This window comes from Urocitellus parryii, chromosome 5 (genome assembly GCF_045843805.1).
Source record: "Urocitellus parryii isolate mUroPar1 chromosome 5, mUroPar1.hap1, whole genome shotgun sequence".
NCBI lineage: Eukaryota > Metazoa > Chordata > Mammalia > Rodentia > Sciuridae > Urocitellus > Urocitellus parryii.
In genome coordinates, this window is record NC_135535.1 from 8848161 (window position 1) to 8862324 (window position 14164).

At 39.0% G+C, this 14164-nt stretch overlaps 1 protein-coding gene across 1 annotated transcript in view; it reads left to right on the forward strand.

The window, feature by feature from the left end:
- Window positions 1-11897: 11897 nt before the first annotated feature.
- Window positions 11898-14164, forward strand: part of Enthd1 (ENTH domain containing 1) — a 113005-nt gene continuing 110738 nt past the window's right edge. Inside the window, exon 1 of the mRNA XM_026405979.2 lies at window positions 11898-12246. Coding sequence (XP_026261764.1) covers window positions 11898-12246 — 349 coding nt within the window. The remainder of the gene's footprint in view (window positions 12247-14164) is intronic.

The following is a 14164-nucleotide window of genomic DNA, read 5'->3' on the forward strand; positions in this document are numbered from 1 at the left end:
CTCTGAATACTTACGTTCACATAGGAAAATTTCGAACCCTGGACATGGTCCATCAGCAAGGTGCTGTTTGCCTTTAAGGAAAATCCTCATTTTCTATGAGTAGGTCCTTGCATCCAGAGAAGCAGGAAGGCTGTGAGGGGAAACATTTGAAATCAGCCTCGAATAAGCACAGTGGTAAAAATCTCAGAGAAAATGTGGATTCAGCCCATAACATTACTTTCCAGCTCATACTAGGACTCTTGACCAAAAAAGCTATGAATCAGGTTTGCCACAATCCACACTGTCTGGCATTAGCAAGGATTGCCCCTAAGATTTCTGGATAGAGCAGGTTGGACTGAGGCCTTCTGGGATTTTAAGAACAACTCATTGACTTTTGTCACCTTCGACGACTTCCTTAGCTCTTACCTTCAAATGTACAACTCACCCTCCCCCCACACCAACTGCCACCTGAGAAGGCCTCTTCCTTTCTCTTTGCTCATGCTACAAAAGGGATTGTCAACATGCATCTTCTGCATAAAATTAGACACAATGCTATTTGCTTAGTGGAGCCCTTCAGAGTTTGGAGGCTGGACCCAAGATGAAGAGGGAAATATGGGCTCCAGGGATATTTCCAGCATTAGTCTCTGGAATCCCAAGAAGGAGGGAAGGTTTCATATAGAGCTCAATTGGGGGCTCTAAAATTTTATTCTGCATTTCTGCATTTTGAGGTGCCATCCTTTTATATCTCTGTGACCCTTTATACATAAACTGTGCTCAAGATTTACTTTTTTTTCCTTTGTTCTTTTTAGTTATACATGACAGTAGAATGTATTTTGACATATCATACATACATGGAGAATAACTTCCCAATCTTGTGATTGATGGGGAGCTACACTGGTTGTGTATTCATACACGAACATAGGAAAGTTATGCTGATTCATTCTACTGTCTTTCCCATTCCCAGCCCCCTTCTTTCCCCCCCAGTCAAGATTTACTTTTTAAAGAGCCTTTTCCTTGGTCATAACTGCTTAATATTTTTATTGAAATAGAAAAGAAGGAATCTGGTAGAATCAGTAAGGTACTTTGTTTAGAGTAGATGCTCAGTAAATACAGAGTTAGTTAAAGAAAGCAATTTGGGGCTGGAGTTGTGGCTCAGTGGTAGAGCGCTTGCCGAGCACATGTGAGGCCCTGAGTTTAATCCTTAGCACCACATACAAATAAATGAATATAATAAATAAATAAATGAATATAATATATTTTTTAAAAAAAGATAGTCTGAAAAACATTTTTAAAAAGGAAGCATTTGCTACTCCTAACTCCTTCATAATGGGCTTTCTTTTTATTAATGCAAATTTGACTGATTTTCTTAAATCCAAGTTACATCTGAATGGGATACCCACTATTCCTATATGTTATAAAGATAGACATTTTAAAGAAAAAAAAAACCTAGTTGCTGATTTTAAAACAATAACATCTCATCATTGGCCTCTATATTCTCCAGCCTTCATGGTCTAAGGACATTTTTAGGTTCCATCATCATATTGAGCTCCATTACCAAGTTTCTGAACACTGAAATCCTTATTCTTTAGCGGTTCCCAAGTCAATTGTTTAAAGTGTTGAACAGTGAATCCTTAAACTTCCATGGCTGAGAAGTGGGAAGGAAGGGAAAATGTTTAATTGGTGCCATACAGAAAGCATCATGGGGTTTTCAGCTTGTACCCTCAAGGGGAAGCTAATTTTTTCACAGGGTGCTCCCGCCCCCCACAGCAGAAAGAATATAATCCCTCCCCCTTTAAGTGTGAGGCAGAGTGCAGAACAGAAGAATCTCAAAGAGAACTTATTTTGGTAATAACTGATTGGCAGCTGTGTTACACAGCACAGTGGGAGGGGAGGAGGGCTATGTTGGTGGCTTATTTCATGATGGCTCTCTAATGAACAAGTACAAAGGCACAGCCTACGAATAAAGACCCTAACGTGAACATGTTAGCACTTCAGTCCTCACCATTAGACACTGAGAAAAACAGCTGGTAATTGGGAGGATTTAGGGATATATGAAATATCACTTATCCACAATGGAGAAAGTTTATTCAAAACCATACTTGTTTAAAAATTTTCAGCAGTTCCTTCTAAAGGATCACCATCAATATCAGAACTGTTTTTTTTTTGTGTGTGTGTGTGTGTGTGGTATTAGGAATTGTACTCAGGGATGATTTACCACTGAGCCACATCTCCAGCCCTTTTTTAACTTTTAATTTTGAAAAGGGTCTCTTAGTTGCCCAGGCTGCCTCAAACTTGTATCCTTCTGCCTTAGCCTCCTTAGCCACTGGATTATAGGTGTGTGCTCCCATGCCTGGCATAGCAGAACTTCTTACATATAATTATGCTTAGTTTAACTTTATGATAAAATGTACACTGCTGATTCAATAGTGTGGATTCAGACATTTTCTTTTTATTCACTCAGTAAATGAAGTTTGCACACCCTCTCTGTTTAGGCCTGCTGTAGGTGCTGGTAATATACCAGTGAACATAACAGTCTTCTCCCTTCTGGATCCTACATTCTGGTAAAGGGATAAACGATATGTATGCTAGTGTCCTGAGAAAGACAAAGCCGGGTGAGAGCCGTAAGTAGTGTGGCTGAGACGGGGATGGGGGTGTGCAATTTTATGTTGGGAGATCAAAAGGCGTTTAAGAGGACCAGAAGACAGTGAGGAAGTCAGCCCTGTGGACATGTGGGAATGGCTTTTGCAGGTGTGGGGATTTGCTGTTGCAAAGCCTGAAGGTGGAGGCAGGCTTGAGACAAGCAGCAAGGTGGAGAACAGCTGGGAGGAGGTTGGGGAGTGGACAGAACATCAGGGACTGGCTGGCCATGGTAAGGCCTTTGGACTTTCCTCTGAATGAGATGGGAACCAATGGAAGATTCTGAACTCAGGAGTGATATAAACTGACTTGGGTTTTAGATTTTTAAAGGCTCCCTCTGATTGTTGCGTTGGAACTAGATATTAAGGGAGCAAGCACAGAAGAAGGGAGACCAGTGAAGAGGCTACTGCAATAGTCCAGGCAAGAGATAATGGTGGCTTAGAACAGGATTGTGGGAATTGGTTGGATTCCATATATACAGGGTAATCATGTTTAGAAACATGGATAATATTATTATTCATATATTGGAATGCAGTATCAATTAAATCGCTAATTATTCAGAGTAGGCAGCCACACTGTATTTTAAAGCTAATAGATATGATGTGAGATATGAGAGTCAGAGAAGAGTAAAAAATGGCTCCAGATTTTGTGGCTTGAGAAACTAGAAGCAAGGATGTTTCATTTACTGAACCAGGAGAGACTGTTCAAGCTCAGGAGTTTGGTTTTTGACATAATGAAATTTTTTTGTGACACAGAACAATGGGGAAGTCAAGAAAGATACATGAGTTTGGAGGTCAAGAGAAATTAGGGCTCAGGATAAAACCTTGAGAGTTGTTGGTATGGAAGAGTCTTGAAAGCTATGGGACTGGAAAACACCACTGGGGGAACGAGTGTAGATAGAGAAGACAAAAGAGTTTGGATAACAGATCCCTCCAAAGTTGAGAGGGCCCAGAATTGAGAAGAAATGAGCTCAGGAGATCAGAAGTGGTGTTCTGAAAATAAAGTGAAGCAAACTTTGTTCACTTTTTAAGTTCAGAAAATTAAAGGGGGAAAAACCCCAAACCAAGTTATTATCATAGAACCATATTTGATTCTGGTGAATGCTACAGCAATGCAACTAAACTGTGCCCCCCAATGGAGGAAAGCAGATAAGAAGGACCCCCTTACCTACTCTCACTTTAACGGGGTTGATTCTATTAGGTTGGTAGCACCTCACGCTTCTGCTGAGCCTAACCAACTCTTTCACTATTCCTGCACTTCCACCCTTGCTGGGACTGCGGTCTCTGGCTTGCTCTCTCTCTTATTTCCATCTGTCTCTTCATCACCTTCTAAGTGTTGACCACTCTTTTAAGTCTGATTCCTAAGGCTGTGAACCTAGACCCAAACCCTCTCCTTTGTTCCAGTTTTCTCTACTCTCCTGTCTTCTGGGAATCTTTAAACTCCTCCTCCCCGAAGGCGCCTCATAGTCACATATACGCCACAGAATTTGCCATCTTTCCTGCCCCTCAGACTCACTCCTAAAGCTAAAGAACAACCATTTGTTTCTAGTCACTCATGGTGCAAGAGTCACTATGGACTTTTCCTTCTCTTCTCCCTTATTCTCATATATATATTTCGAATCAAGTCCAGTAACTTCTACTTTTAACAAGATACGGAAAAGTATATGAGCCAGAGGAGAGTGAGAAGAACGGAATGTCAGGCTATACCCATTATAGTGGTCCCCTTTAAACAGTAGACATATTCCAAGATCCCCAGTGGATGCCTGAAGCTGTGGGTAGCACCAAACTCTATATATCCTATGTTTTTTCATATACATACACATCTATTATAAAATTATAAATTAGGCACACTAAGAGGTTTACAGCAGTAACTATTAATAGCAGATTAAAATAATATTCTGTAATAAAAGTAATGTGAATATGGTCTCTCTAAAAATATTGTACTGTGCTCATCTTCTTTTTCTTGTGATGATGTGAGATGATACCATGCCTACATCATGAAATGAAGTGAATGACCCAGGCATTGTGACATAGCCTTAGGTTACTATGAAGGGTTACTGGAACACAAGCACTATAATAGCACAACAGTTCATCTGATAATCAACACAGCTACTAAGTGACTAATGGACGGGTAGCATATACAGCATGCATACGCTGGTAAAAGGATGTTTCATGTCCCAGGTGGGATGGAGTGGGATGGTGAGAGATTTCATCATGCTATTCAGAATGGCATGCAATTTTAAATTTGCATTGTTTATTTCTGGAATTTTCCACTTCATATTTTTGGACCACAGTTGACTGTGGGTGACTAAAACTACTGAATTTGAAACTGTGGATAACAGGGGACTTCTGTTCTGTTTTAGTTCAGCCTTCAACACTTATTGCCAGAACTCTTATAACATTCTGTTCTTCTTCCAATTCCTCTGTTCTGCTTCCAATCTATTTTTCAAACATGCAGAAATTCATTCTAAAAAGAGAAAATGGGTTTAAAAAGAAAAAAAAAATTGGAATCTCTGACCTCAAAATAAAACAGGTAGAATTGAGACTAAGAATGTCAACAGAATTCACAATCAAAGGATCAAAGATTGGTCTTTCAAGCAGGGGAAAGAGCACAGAATTGGACACAGGAGATTTGGGTTTAAGTTCCAAAGAAATCACTTGCTTGTTAAACATTCAGAAAAATTCTTACAACCTGTTTATTCCTACAAACGGTTTAATCTCATTTCCTCCAGGAAGCCTTTTCTGACTATGCCTGTCTTTTTCGTGACAATTTATTTAAACTTGCTGATTTCTCCCTGTTTACACTATTAGATTGTTAGACTATAATAACTTCCTTATATCCTCATGGCTTGCTATAGTGGCTAGCACATGCAGGTGCTCAGTAATGTAGAATGAATGCATATTCCCAAACTCAGCTTCCTATCTGTAGAATGGGATAAAAATGCCTACGTTTAAGGACTCCTTTAAAATTTAAATAAGATGTATGTAGGAAATCTTCATCAACTATAACTCAATGTATCACACACGTGCTGTTTGTCCCCCAATACTTTATTGCCTAAAATCCTAATACCTTAGTATGCCATTGAAAGTCCTGAACTATCTGTTTCTTAGGCCACCATTTCATTATGCCTCTGGCTCCTACCTCCATTACTGTGTATTATAGCCAGCTATATAGTATTTCAAAGACACCGACTTCTTTCACACCTCCTTTCATTTTATATTGTACTTACCTGCTTACATGTCAGTACCAACAATGTTGGCCATTACTATAATCACAACTGAAGTACTAGAAGCTGAACATGTAAATTTTAACTACTAAGCATTTTCCTATCTTCTAAGTCTTCTCCTCCCATCCTAATCAGTATTCCACTCAGTCACCAAGGTGTTTTAAAACATGGGCTTGATTCTATTTTCAATGCCTGCTGGATAAAATCACCTAGTAGTGTGGACAAGATTCTTCAGGATCTGACTTCTGCTTCTTCATCTCCTTCCACTGTTCCACTAATAGCTTTGCGGCAGGCATGGTAACTACAGTACTTGGAGTTTTACCAATAGGTTCTCTCGGCTTTCAGGCCTTCACACATGATGCGTCCTTTGCCTCTACGTCCTCCTCTACTTTGTCTATCCAGTGAACTCCCTGGATAGGGAGTTCCTTGAAGATTCAATCCACGAAACCTGCCCTTAGATTCCTGGGCAGAATTAGATGCTCTTTCCTGGTTATTATGCTATACATATCTTGTCACATTCTTCGGTGAGGGTGCCTGTCACCTCCAGGGGCCTGTGAACTCATCTGGCAAGCGCTGTTTTGTCTCGGGTTCCTGACTGCCTGGCACTAAGCAGGTGCTCACTGCAGATCAGCTGAATGTACCAATGGCTGCTTCTCGGCGGGGCGCCAAGTCCTCAGCCACTGGAGGCTCCTCATGGAGGCTGTCCATGGAGGCTCTCCATGGCTGCCCATTGCATGCACTTTGCGCTTGTCTCTGTTCAAGTCTCTGTCGTCGAGGTGGCCATCAGCGCCAGTGGGTGACGTTTCTAGTCAGTTAGAATCTCACTAGTCATACAAATAGTAAGACTTTAGTCTTCGTAAGGAAAATAGGGCGGCGGCACAACCAGACAGACTGGGAAGACGTTTGCTTCACACCCTCCGGCTGGGCTCTTCGGCCTCCGCCATCTATCGCCTCGAGGCCCGGATGGGGCGGTACCGGAAGTGAGGAAGACCGGAAGTGAGGAGCCGGAAGTGAGTGAGGGCGTGGAAGTTTCGGCTGGGTTGGAGCAGGTGCTCCCGGGACCCGATGGTTTGAATTTGAAAGGGTCCCGGGGCCTCGGCTGGCACCTTCCCTGAGGTAATGGGGTGCGGTGGGAGAGGGGCTGGAGGGTCCTGGCTGCCATCCCGCCCCCGGTTCCCTGCCAGCGGGCCGGGCACAGGAGGGCCCTGGGGCTCCAGGCAGCCTTCGTGTGAAGGAAGGTCCCTGCTGCAGGTCGCCATCATGGCCTGCCCTCCTTCTGGAAGGTTTCCCTGGCCCAGGTTCCCGTCTGCAGGAAACCGCGCCCCAGCATTTGGTGATGGCTGGAATGGTGGCCCAGAGGCGGGCAGCGGGCCCACCATACACAGTGGTCACTCTGAAAGGATTGCCAAGAGAAGGCCGTGTCTGCAGGAAGTTGATTCTCTCTCGGCTTCTACCTTCTGTTGTTCAAAATTTCTTTCCAGACCTCTCCGTTCTTCCTGTCCACAGTCCTGTGGATTATTCCTGAAGCAGTAGATGAGGAAACAGGCTCAGAGTCATTAAGCCTTAACTTGCAAATGGCAGAACAGGACCTCAAAACCGGGCATTTTGAATGCTAATTAAAGCAGGGAGATGAGGTCCTAGGTGTCGCTGTTGATTCCAGTGGGCAGGGACAGGTCTTCTGCACGGGTTTTCCTGTTACTTCTTCTCCTAGGATGGAGTCTGCCACAGGGCAAGCCCTAGGAATTTATTAATTGAATGGATTAATGAACACATATTTAGGTCTCAAAGAAGTTTCTCTTCCTATTGCACCGCCCCCCCCACCCCCATTGAAGTAGTAACACCTCCTAATGCAGTGATACTCTCTCTGATTATTCTCCTTTACTCTCGGCCAGAGCTTGTGTCTTCCTGAGTCAAACTCAAGTCGTAGGCAGAACCCGTGCAAAACAAGAGCTGCTCTCTCCTACACTACCCTAAATGCATCATTCCAGCAATGGCTCTGGGCACGCAGCCTCATAGCTGCCTTTGCCATTATTGTTCTAAGTCTTTGGATAGTCCATCCAGCTCCTCCATCCCTTATTCCCAATTCTTTTTTCTTTTCTTCCTCCCTCCCTCCCTCCCTCCCTTCCTTCCTTCCTTCCTTCCAACTGAGCTACATCCCCAGCCTCCTTATTCTCAATTCTGAAATCCAAAAAATTTTGAAAACAGATTCCCCCTTCTGATTCACTTGAAGTAAAATCTGAACTGAAGTGAGACCATTTATAGTCCTTATTCCAAGTATTTAGCATGTTTTTGTTGCAGATATGTTGATTCATTTCACTGTTGAGACCAGCCCCACACCTTACTGTGGGTATCATGTAACATATGGTATAGGCACTGAACTCTACTGTTAAAAAGAAATTGAATTCCACTAATTTAATGTCACCTGTCAAATAATTTCCTGTTATGATTTAGGTAAAGTGGGGAAAAGGAAACAGCACTGTGTAAGTGGACAGATCTAAAAAGAAAACCAAGAGACCTTTTCTACCATATTATTTGTTTGCTTTAGAATTATTTAGGAGAGAAAACTCCTTAACCAAACAGTAAGACTTTTGAGGATAGGGATCATGTTTTATGTTATTCCACAAAGCTGGATAAATGATAGGTTCTCGAGAAATATTTATTGATTTGAAAATACTTGCCTCAAAGTTTAGAATTTTACTTGACAATTGCAAGAGATAGATTTTATTTTTAATATATCATGTTTAAAATTTAAAGCTATTGCATGTTTATCCAAAAGCAGAATCATTCAGTCATTTGTTCATTCAGTCATCACACATTTCTTGAGTACCTTCTGTTGCTAGGTGTCTGGTAGATCTAGGATTAAAGGAGTAAATAAGTAGGTCAAGGTCCCTGCTCTCAAGGAGCTTCTAGTCTGGTAGTGAAGAAAGGCAACTAACAGCAATAACAAATAGGTTAGTACAAATCATTCTAACTGGAATGAAGGAAATTAACCTGCTGCTGTAGAGAATGTGATAGGGTGACCTAAGTAAGTGAGGTCAGTGAAGGTTTCTCCGAGAAGATGACACAAATTTGTGACATGAAATTCCTTCTTCCCACTATTTCTCAACATTATAATGATGTGAATAGCCAGACAACTGAGAATCAAATATGGAAATTTGCCTTCTTGCCACTAATTCTAATTCAGATGTCATAACTTTACAATCATGTGATGCTTAATGATATGGATACTTTCTGGGAAATAACACCATTAAGAGATTTTTGTCATTGCATAGATACCATAGAATCTAAGTGGTTATAATGTCACTAGGCAAGTTAATCTTGTGGGACCATGGTTATATATGCAGTTCATCATTAACTGAAACATTATACAGCCTATGAGTAATTATAATCTCAAGGTTATTTGATGATGTAAATAGCATTTGTCTAGTCACGTGTCTAAAACATAATAAACTGACATAATTTACAACTAATACCAATTGATTGAAATTCATATTAGTCTGAAAAAACACTAGTAGTTTGATGGTATCTTCCATATTTTATGTTAATGTCACTGCACATAAGTAAGTGATATTAATTAATTAATTTTTTTTTGAGAGAGAGAATTTTTTAATATTTATTTTTTAGTTTTCGGTGGACACAACATCTTTGTTTGTATGTGGTGCTGAGGATCGAACCTGGGTCACACGCATGCTAGGCGAGTGCGCTACTGCTTGAGCCACATCCCAGCCCCGATATTAATTTACCTATCCAGACTTTTTCTTTGTTGTTTTTCTAATAATTGGGAGAATATTTTATTATGGTATGTTGTCACATATGTCTGTTTTAAACTTCTATTTTGGATTCTGAGCCTATTATTTTGCTATTTTTCTGAGGCAGAAAATTTATTTAAAAAAGTACTTCAAAGAACTTAATACAGATTAGAGAATATAAGCAAACCTAAAAATTAAGATTGTTCCAAAATGAAGATAGGTAGCTATAAAAAATATTTTACAGCTGTTGTTCAATTCCAGCATTCTAACAGTGTCTTTTTAATAGACTTGTAAAGAAACAGATCAATATTTGTTTCTCTAAGCCAATGTCATAGTGAATCTCTGCATTGAGTGAGTTTGATAGAGGGTAAAAAGGAACAGTAGAAATTGAAAATTTTAATAGCTTATTTTTATTTGTTTATTTTTGGTACTTGGGATTGAACCCAGGGGCACTTTATCATTGAGTTACATCCCCAGTCCTTTTTATTTTGGGACACGTTCTCAGTAAATTGCCAGTGCTGGCCTTGAACTTGTGGTCCTCCTGCCTCAGCCTCCCATGTTGCTGATATTTTAGGTATATGCTACTGTGTCCTGCTTTAATAGCTTATTGAAGCATTATAAATCAGTTTTTACTGCATGTGGGAGTCCGATAAAGAGGCCTATATTTGAAGTGCAAATGAGAAAATCATGAAGTTATAGAAATGCTTTTGTGTTTTTCTTCCTAGGGTCGATGGTAGTTTTTCTGAGAAGTCCTAAGTAAACCAATAACCTTTTCTGTCTTGCTTACTTGAGGTTATGTTGCATTTTTACATCTTTATGTCTTTAAAAAAGAAATGATAGTTCATTTAGGATGCTTCTGAAAATTTATGCCTGCCTTCAATACACAGAAATTAATTAGGCCTCAGCTAGTAACTGCAAAAGTAAAGGGAGGGAAATAAAACTAAAAATAACAATTGTTATGCATTTTAGCATTTTTTTTCTTTTGTATGTTGGCAGTTTCTTGAATAAAATAGGATTATAGATTTGTCTAGACTGCCGTGGGTTTGTTCACTCATCAGGACTTGAAATCAGTTTGGCACACTATCTTGGAAGCCATAAGTGGTAAATCACTGGAGAAATTGCAAACTGACTGACTCACCTTAATGCAGAGTAATGGAAGAGGAAAGGGAATGATTTCATGTAAATTGTGAATTGATAATTCACGAGAATCATGTAAAGTTTTGGGGCTACATACACCATTTTAAGTTTTTGTTTTGTTTTGAGTCAGGATCTTGCTATGTTGCCCAGGTTGGGCTCAAACTCATAATCCTCCTGCCCCAGCCTCCCAAGTAGCTGGGACCCTTTTAAGTTTTAATGTGTTTTTTGCATCAACCTACATGAGTTTCTCTTTGTATGCATTTATTTGCGATCTGTTAGATACATGCTGATTACTCCAGGCTTTAAGAAAATCTTTATATTATTTTAATCTCACTGTTGACACTGTTTAATTCTAAACCCATACTTTTTTCTAAAGGTGAGTAAAGATCAACTTAACCTTTTACTCTAATTTACTAGCTTATCTGGACAAAAACATTGGTTTTAGGGTACTGTGAATTGGCTGTGTAGTCCACAGAGGTACAAGTATTTGTCTTAGTAGTTGATTCTCCTTTCTTTTAGATTAACAAGAAAATGGGCCATATTTAGATCAGATTGTGATGACTTATAGTTCTGAAAAGGACATAGTTATAGCACCACTAGGAGATTCTTAGTTTTCACCACCATTTTAATTGCTTTCAGGACATAATATTTTTATACATGGCAACATATGTTAAGCAAGAGATGTCAGAGAGCAAATTCCATTTCTTACACTAATTTGTCTACTACTCATGTAATGCTTTATAATAATTATATTTCTGGCTAAAGAGGTTCAATGATATTTTCCACAAGAACTTTTAGGAGTAGAAAGACCACCTTTATTTCTTTAAATAATATAGGCCAATCTCTTATGAAGGATATTCCTGTACCTATCTTGGGAACATTAATGTGGTATACCCTCCATTGTGATTGATGTAAAGTGAGCAGACTGATTTAGAAACAACCTAGATTTTTCAGATTGGCCTGGTCTTCCGTAGAATATTTTAAAGAATATTTAACTTACTTATTTTTTGTGCTTTTCTTGTAGGAAATTGATACTTTATCAACATGGAGATTAATCATTTGTATTTGGGAGCAACAGAACTACTTGTCAAGAGTTTTATAAACCAGTAACACAAATTCCTGTTCCATTGCTCTCACCCCCCCTTTTCACCTTCAAACTTGTCCTACCTATGGCATTCAGGAGGCAAATGAAAAACTTCATGAAAAATTACTCAGATGCTGAAATAAAAGTCAGGGAAGCAACTTCTAATGACCCTTGGGGTCCCTCTAGTTCTCTGATGTTGGATATCAGTGATTTGACTTTCAACACAATTTCTCTCTCGGAGATTATGAATATGCTATGGCAGAGACTCAGTGACCATGGGAAGAACTGGCGTCATGTGTATAAATCCCTTACCCTAATGGATTATCTCATCAAGAATGGATCAAAGAAAGTTATCCATCATTGCAGAGAGGGGTTCTGTAATCTTCATATGCTAAAAGACTTTCAACACATAGATGAAGCTGGAAAAGATCAAGGTAACAGTTAAAGAAGTTATACAGTGTTACAGTAAAGATAGGAGTTTGGGAGGGATCATTTTAAAACAGGAACTGGGAAAAAGTTCTTTTTTGTTTTAATTAAATTTTTTTTTTTTTTTGTGGTACTGGGGATTGTACCCAGAGTTGCTTTACCATTGAACTCTATTCCCAGCCCTTTTTGAGACACGATCTTGTTAAATTATCCAGGCTGGCTTTGAACTTGCAATTCTTTTGCCTTAGCCTCCTGAGAAGCTGGAATTGTAGGCATTTGCTATGTGCCTGACATTCATTCATTCATTCATTCATTTATTATTTGTTTGTTTGTTTCAATACTGTGGATTGACTGCAGGGGCACTCTACCACTGAGCTCCATCATCTCTATCCCTTTTTATTTTGAGAAAGGTCTCATTAAATTGCCCTGGCTGACCTTGAACTTGCATTCTTTCTGCCTCAGCCTCCCAAGTCCCTGGGGTTACAGGTGAGTGCCACTGCACCTTGCGGAAAAATTGTTCTTAAATGTACCATCTACTTTTTCTCTAGTTAATGGTTCTAGTTTAACTCTTAAAGTGCCTTAGAGAATAATAAATTATTTTCAAAAAGATGTGTAAAATTGATACACTTAGGTTTCTGATAAAATGCTACCTCACAGAAAATGAATAAAACAGGAGGCATGGCAATTTGGTATTAATGATGTCACTGTAATTCATAATTATAATTAGATGCAATTTAGTCATAAATTAAAAATGTTTCCAAAGATGCTGGAATCTACAAAATCCATCTAGATGGAGGTATTTATATGAATATAGAAATTTAGGTCATAAAATAATTCTTTTGGGGGTGGAAGAGGAGGTGAAATAGGGAAGGATGTACAGAATATTCAGATGATTCAGTAGTGTCTGATATTGTACTATGGCAGAAGAATCAGCATTTCCTCTCCATTTAATGTAAAATTATAATTTATGTTTAAAATGAATAATCTTATGAATCATGAGAAGATAAAATGTAGTGCAGTCTGTGTTAAGTGTGCATTTAAAAATAGATCTTTTTTTAAAGGGCAGTTTGAAAAATTATGTTCTGGAAAAATTATGCAGAAAGTACAGTTTCTACATACCCCTCCCTCCCACCTATGATTTCTCTTACTAGTAACATCTTGCAATAGTGTGTTACATTTGTTACAGTTGATAAGCCAGTATTGAGGTTATTAACTAAAGTTCATATTTAAAAAATATTTTTAGTTGTAGATGGATACAATACCTTTATTTTATTTTTATATTTGTATATTGTGCTGAGGATCGAACCCAGTGGTTCACACATGCTAGGCAAGCCCTCTACAACTGAGGGAGCAACAACTCCAGCCCCTAAAGTTCATATTTTATGTGAGAGTTCACTCTCTTTATTATACAGTTCTACACGCTTTGAAAAATGCCTGATGTCCTGTGTCCCACCATTCAGTATCATACAGAATAGTTTTACTGACCTAAAAATGCCCTGTGATTCACTCATTTATGACCTCCTGAGCCCCAGGAAACCACTGGTCTTTATTCTTTTGCCTTTTCCAGAACCATAAAGTTAGAATCAAAGTGTGTAGCATTTTCAGACTTATTTCTTTCACTTAGCAATATGCACTTGATTTCTCTGTCTTTTCATAGCTGGAGATCTCATTTCTTTTTATTCTTCCTACTTTTTATAAGAACAGCTTTATTGAGACACAATTCATATAATATACAAATCACCCATTTAATGTGTACATTATATGGTTCTTGGTATATTACATTATTTTAAAATATCATGATAAAAGATATATAATGTAAAGTTTGCCTTTTTAAGTGTACAGTTTGGTGGCATTAAGTATATTCACAGTGTTATGCAACCATCACACCTATTTCCAGAACTTCTTATAGCCTTAAACAGAAACTCT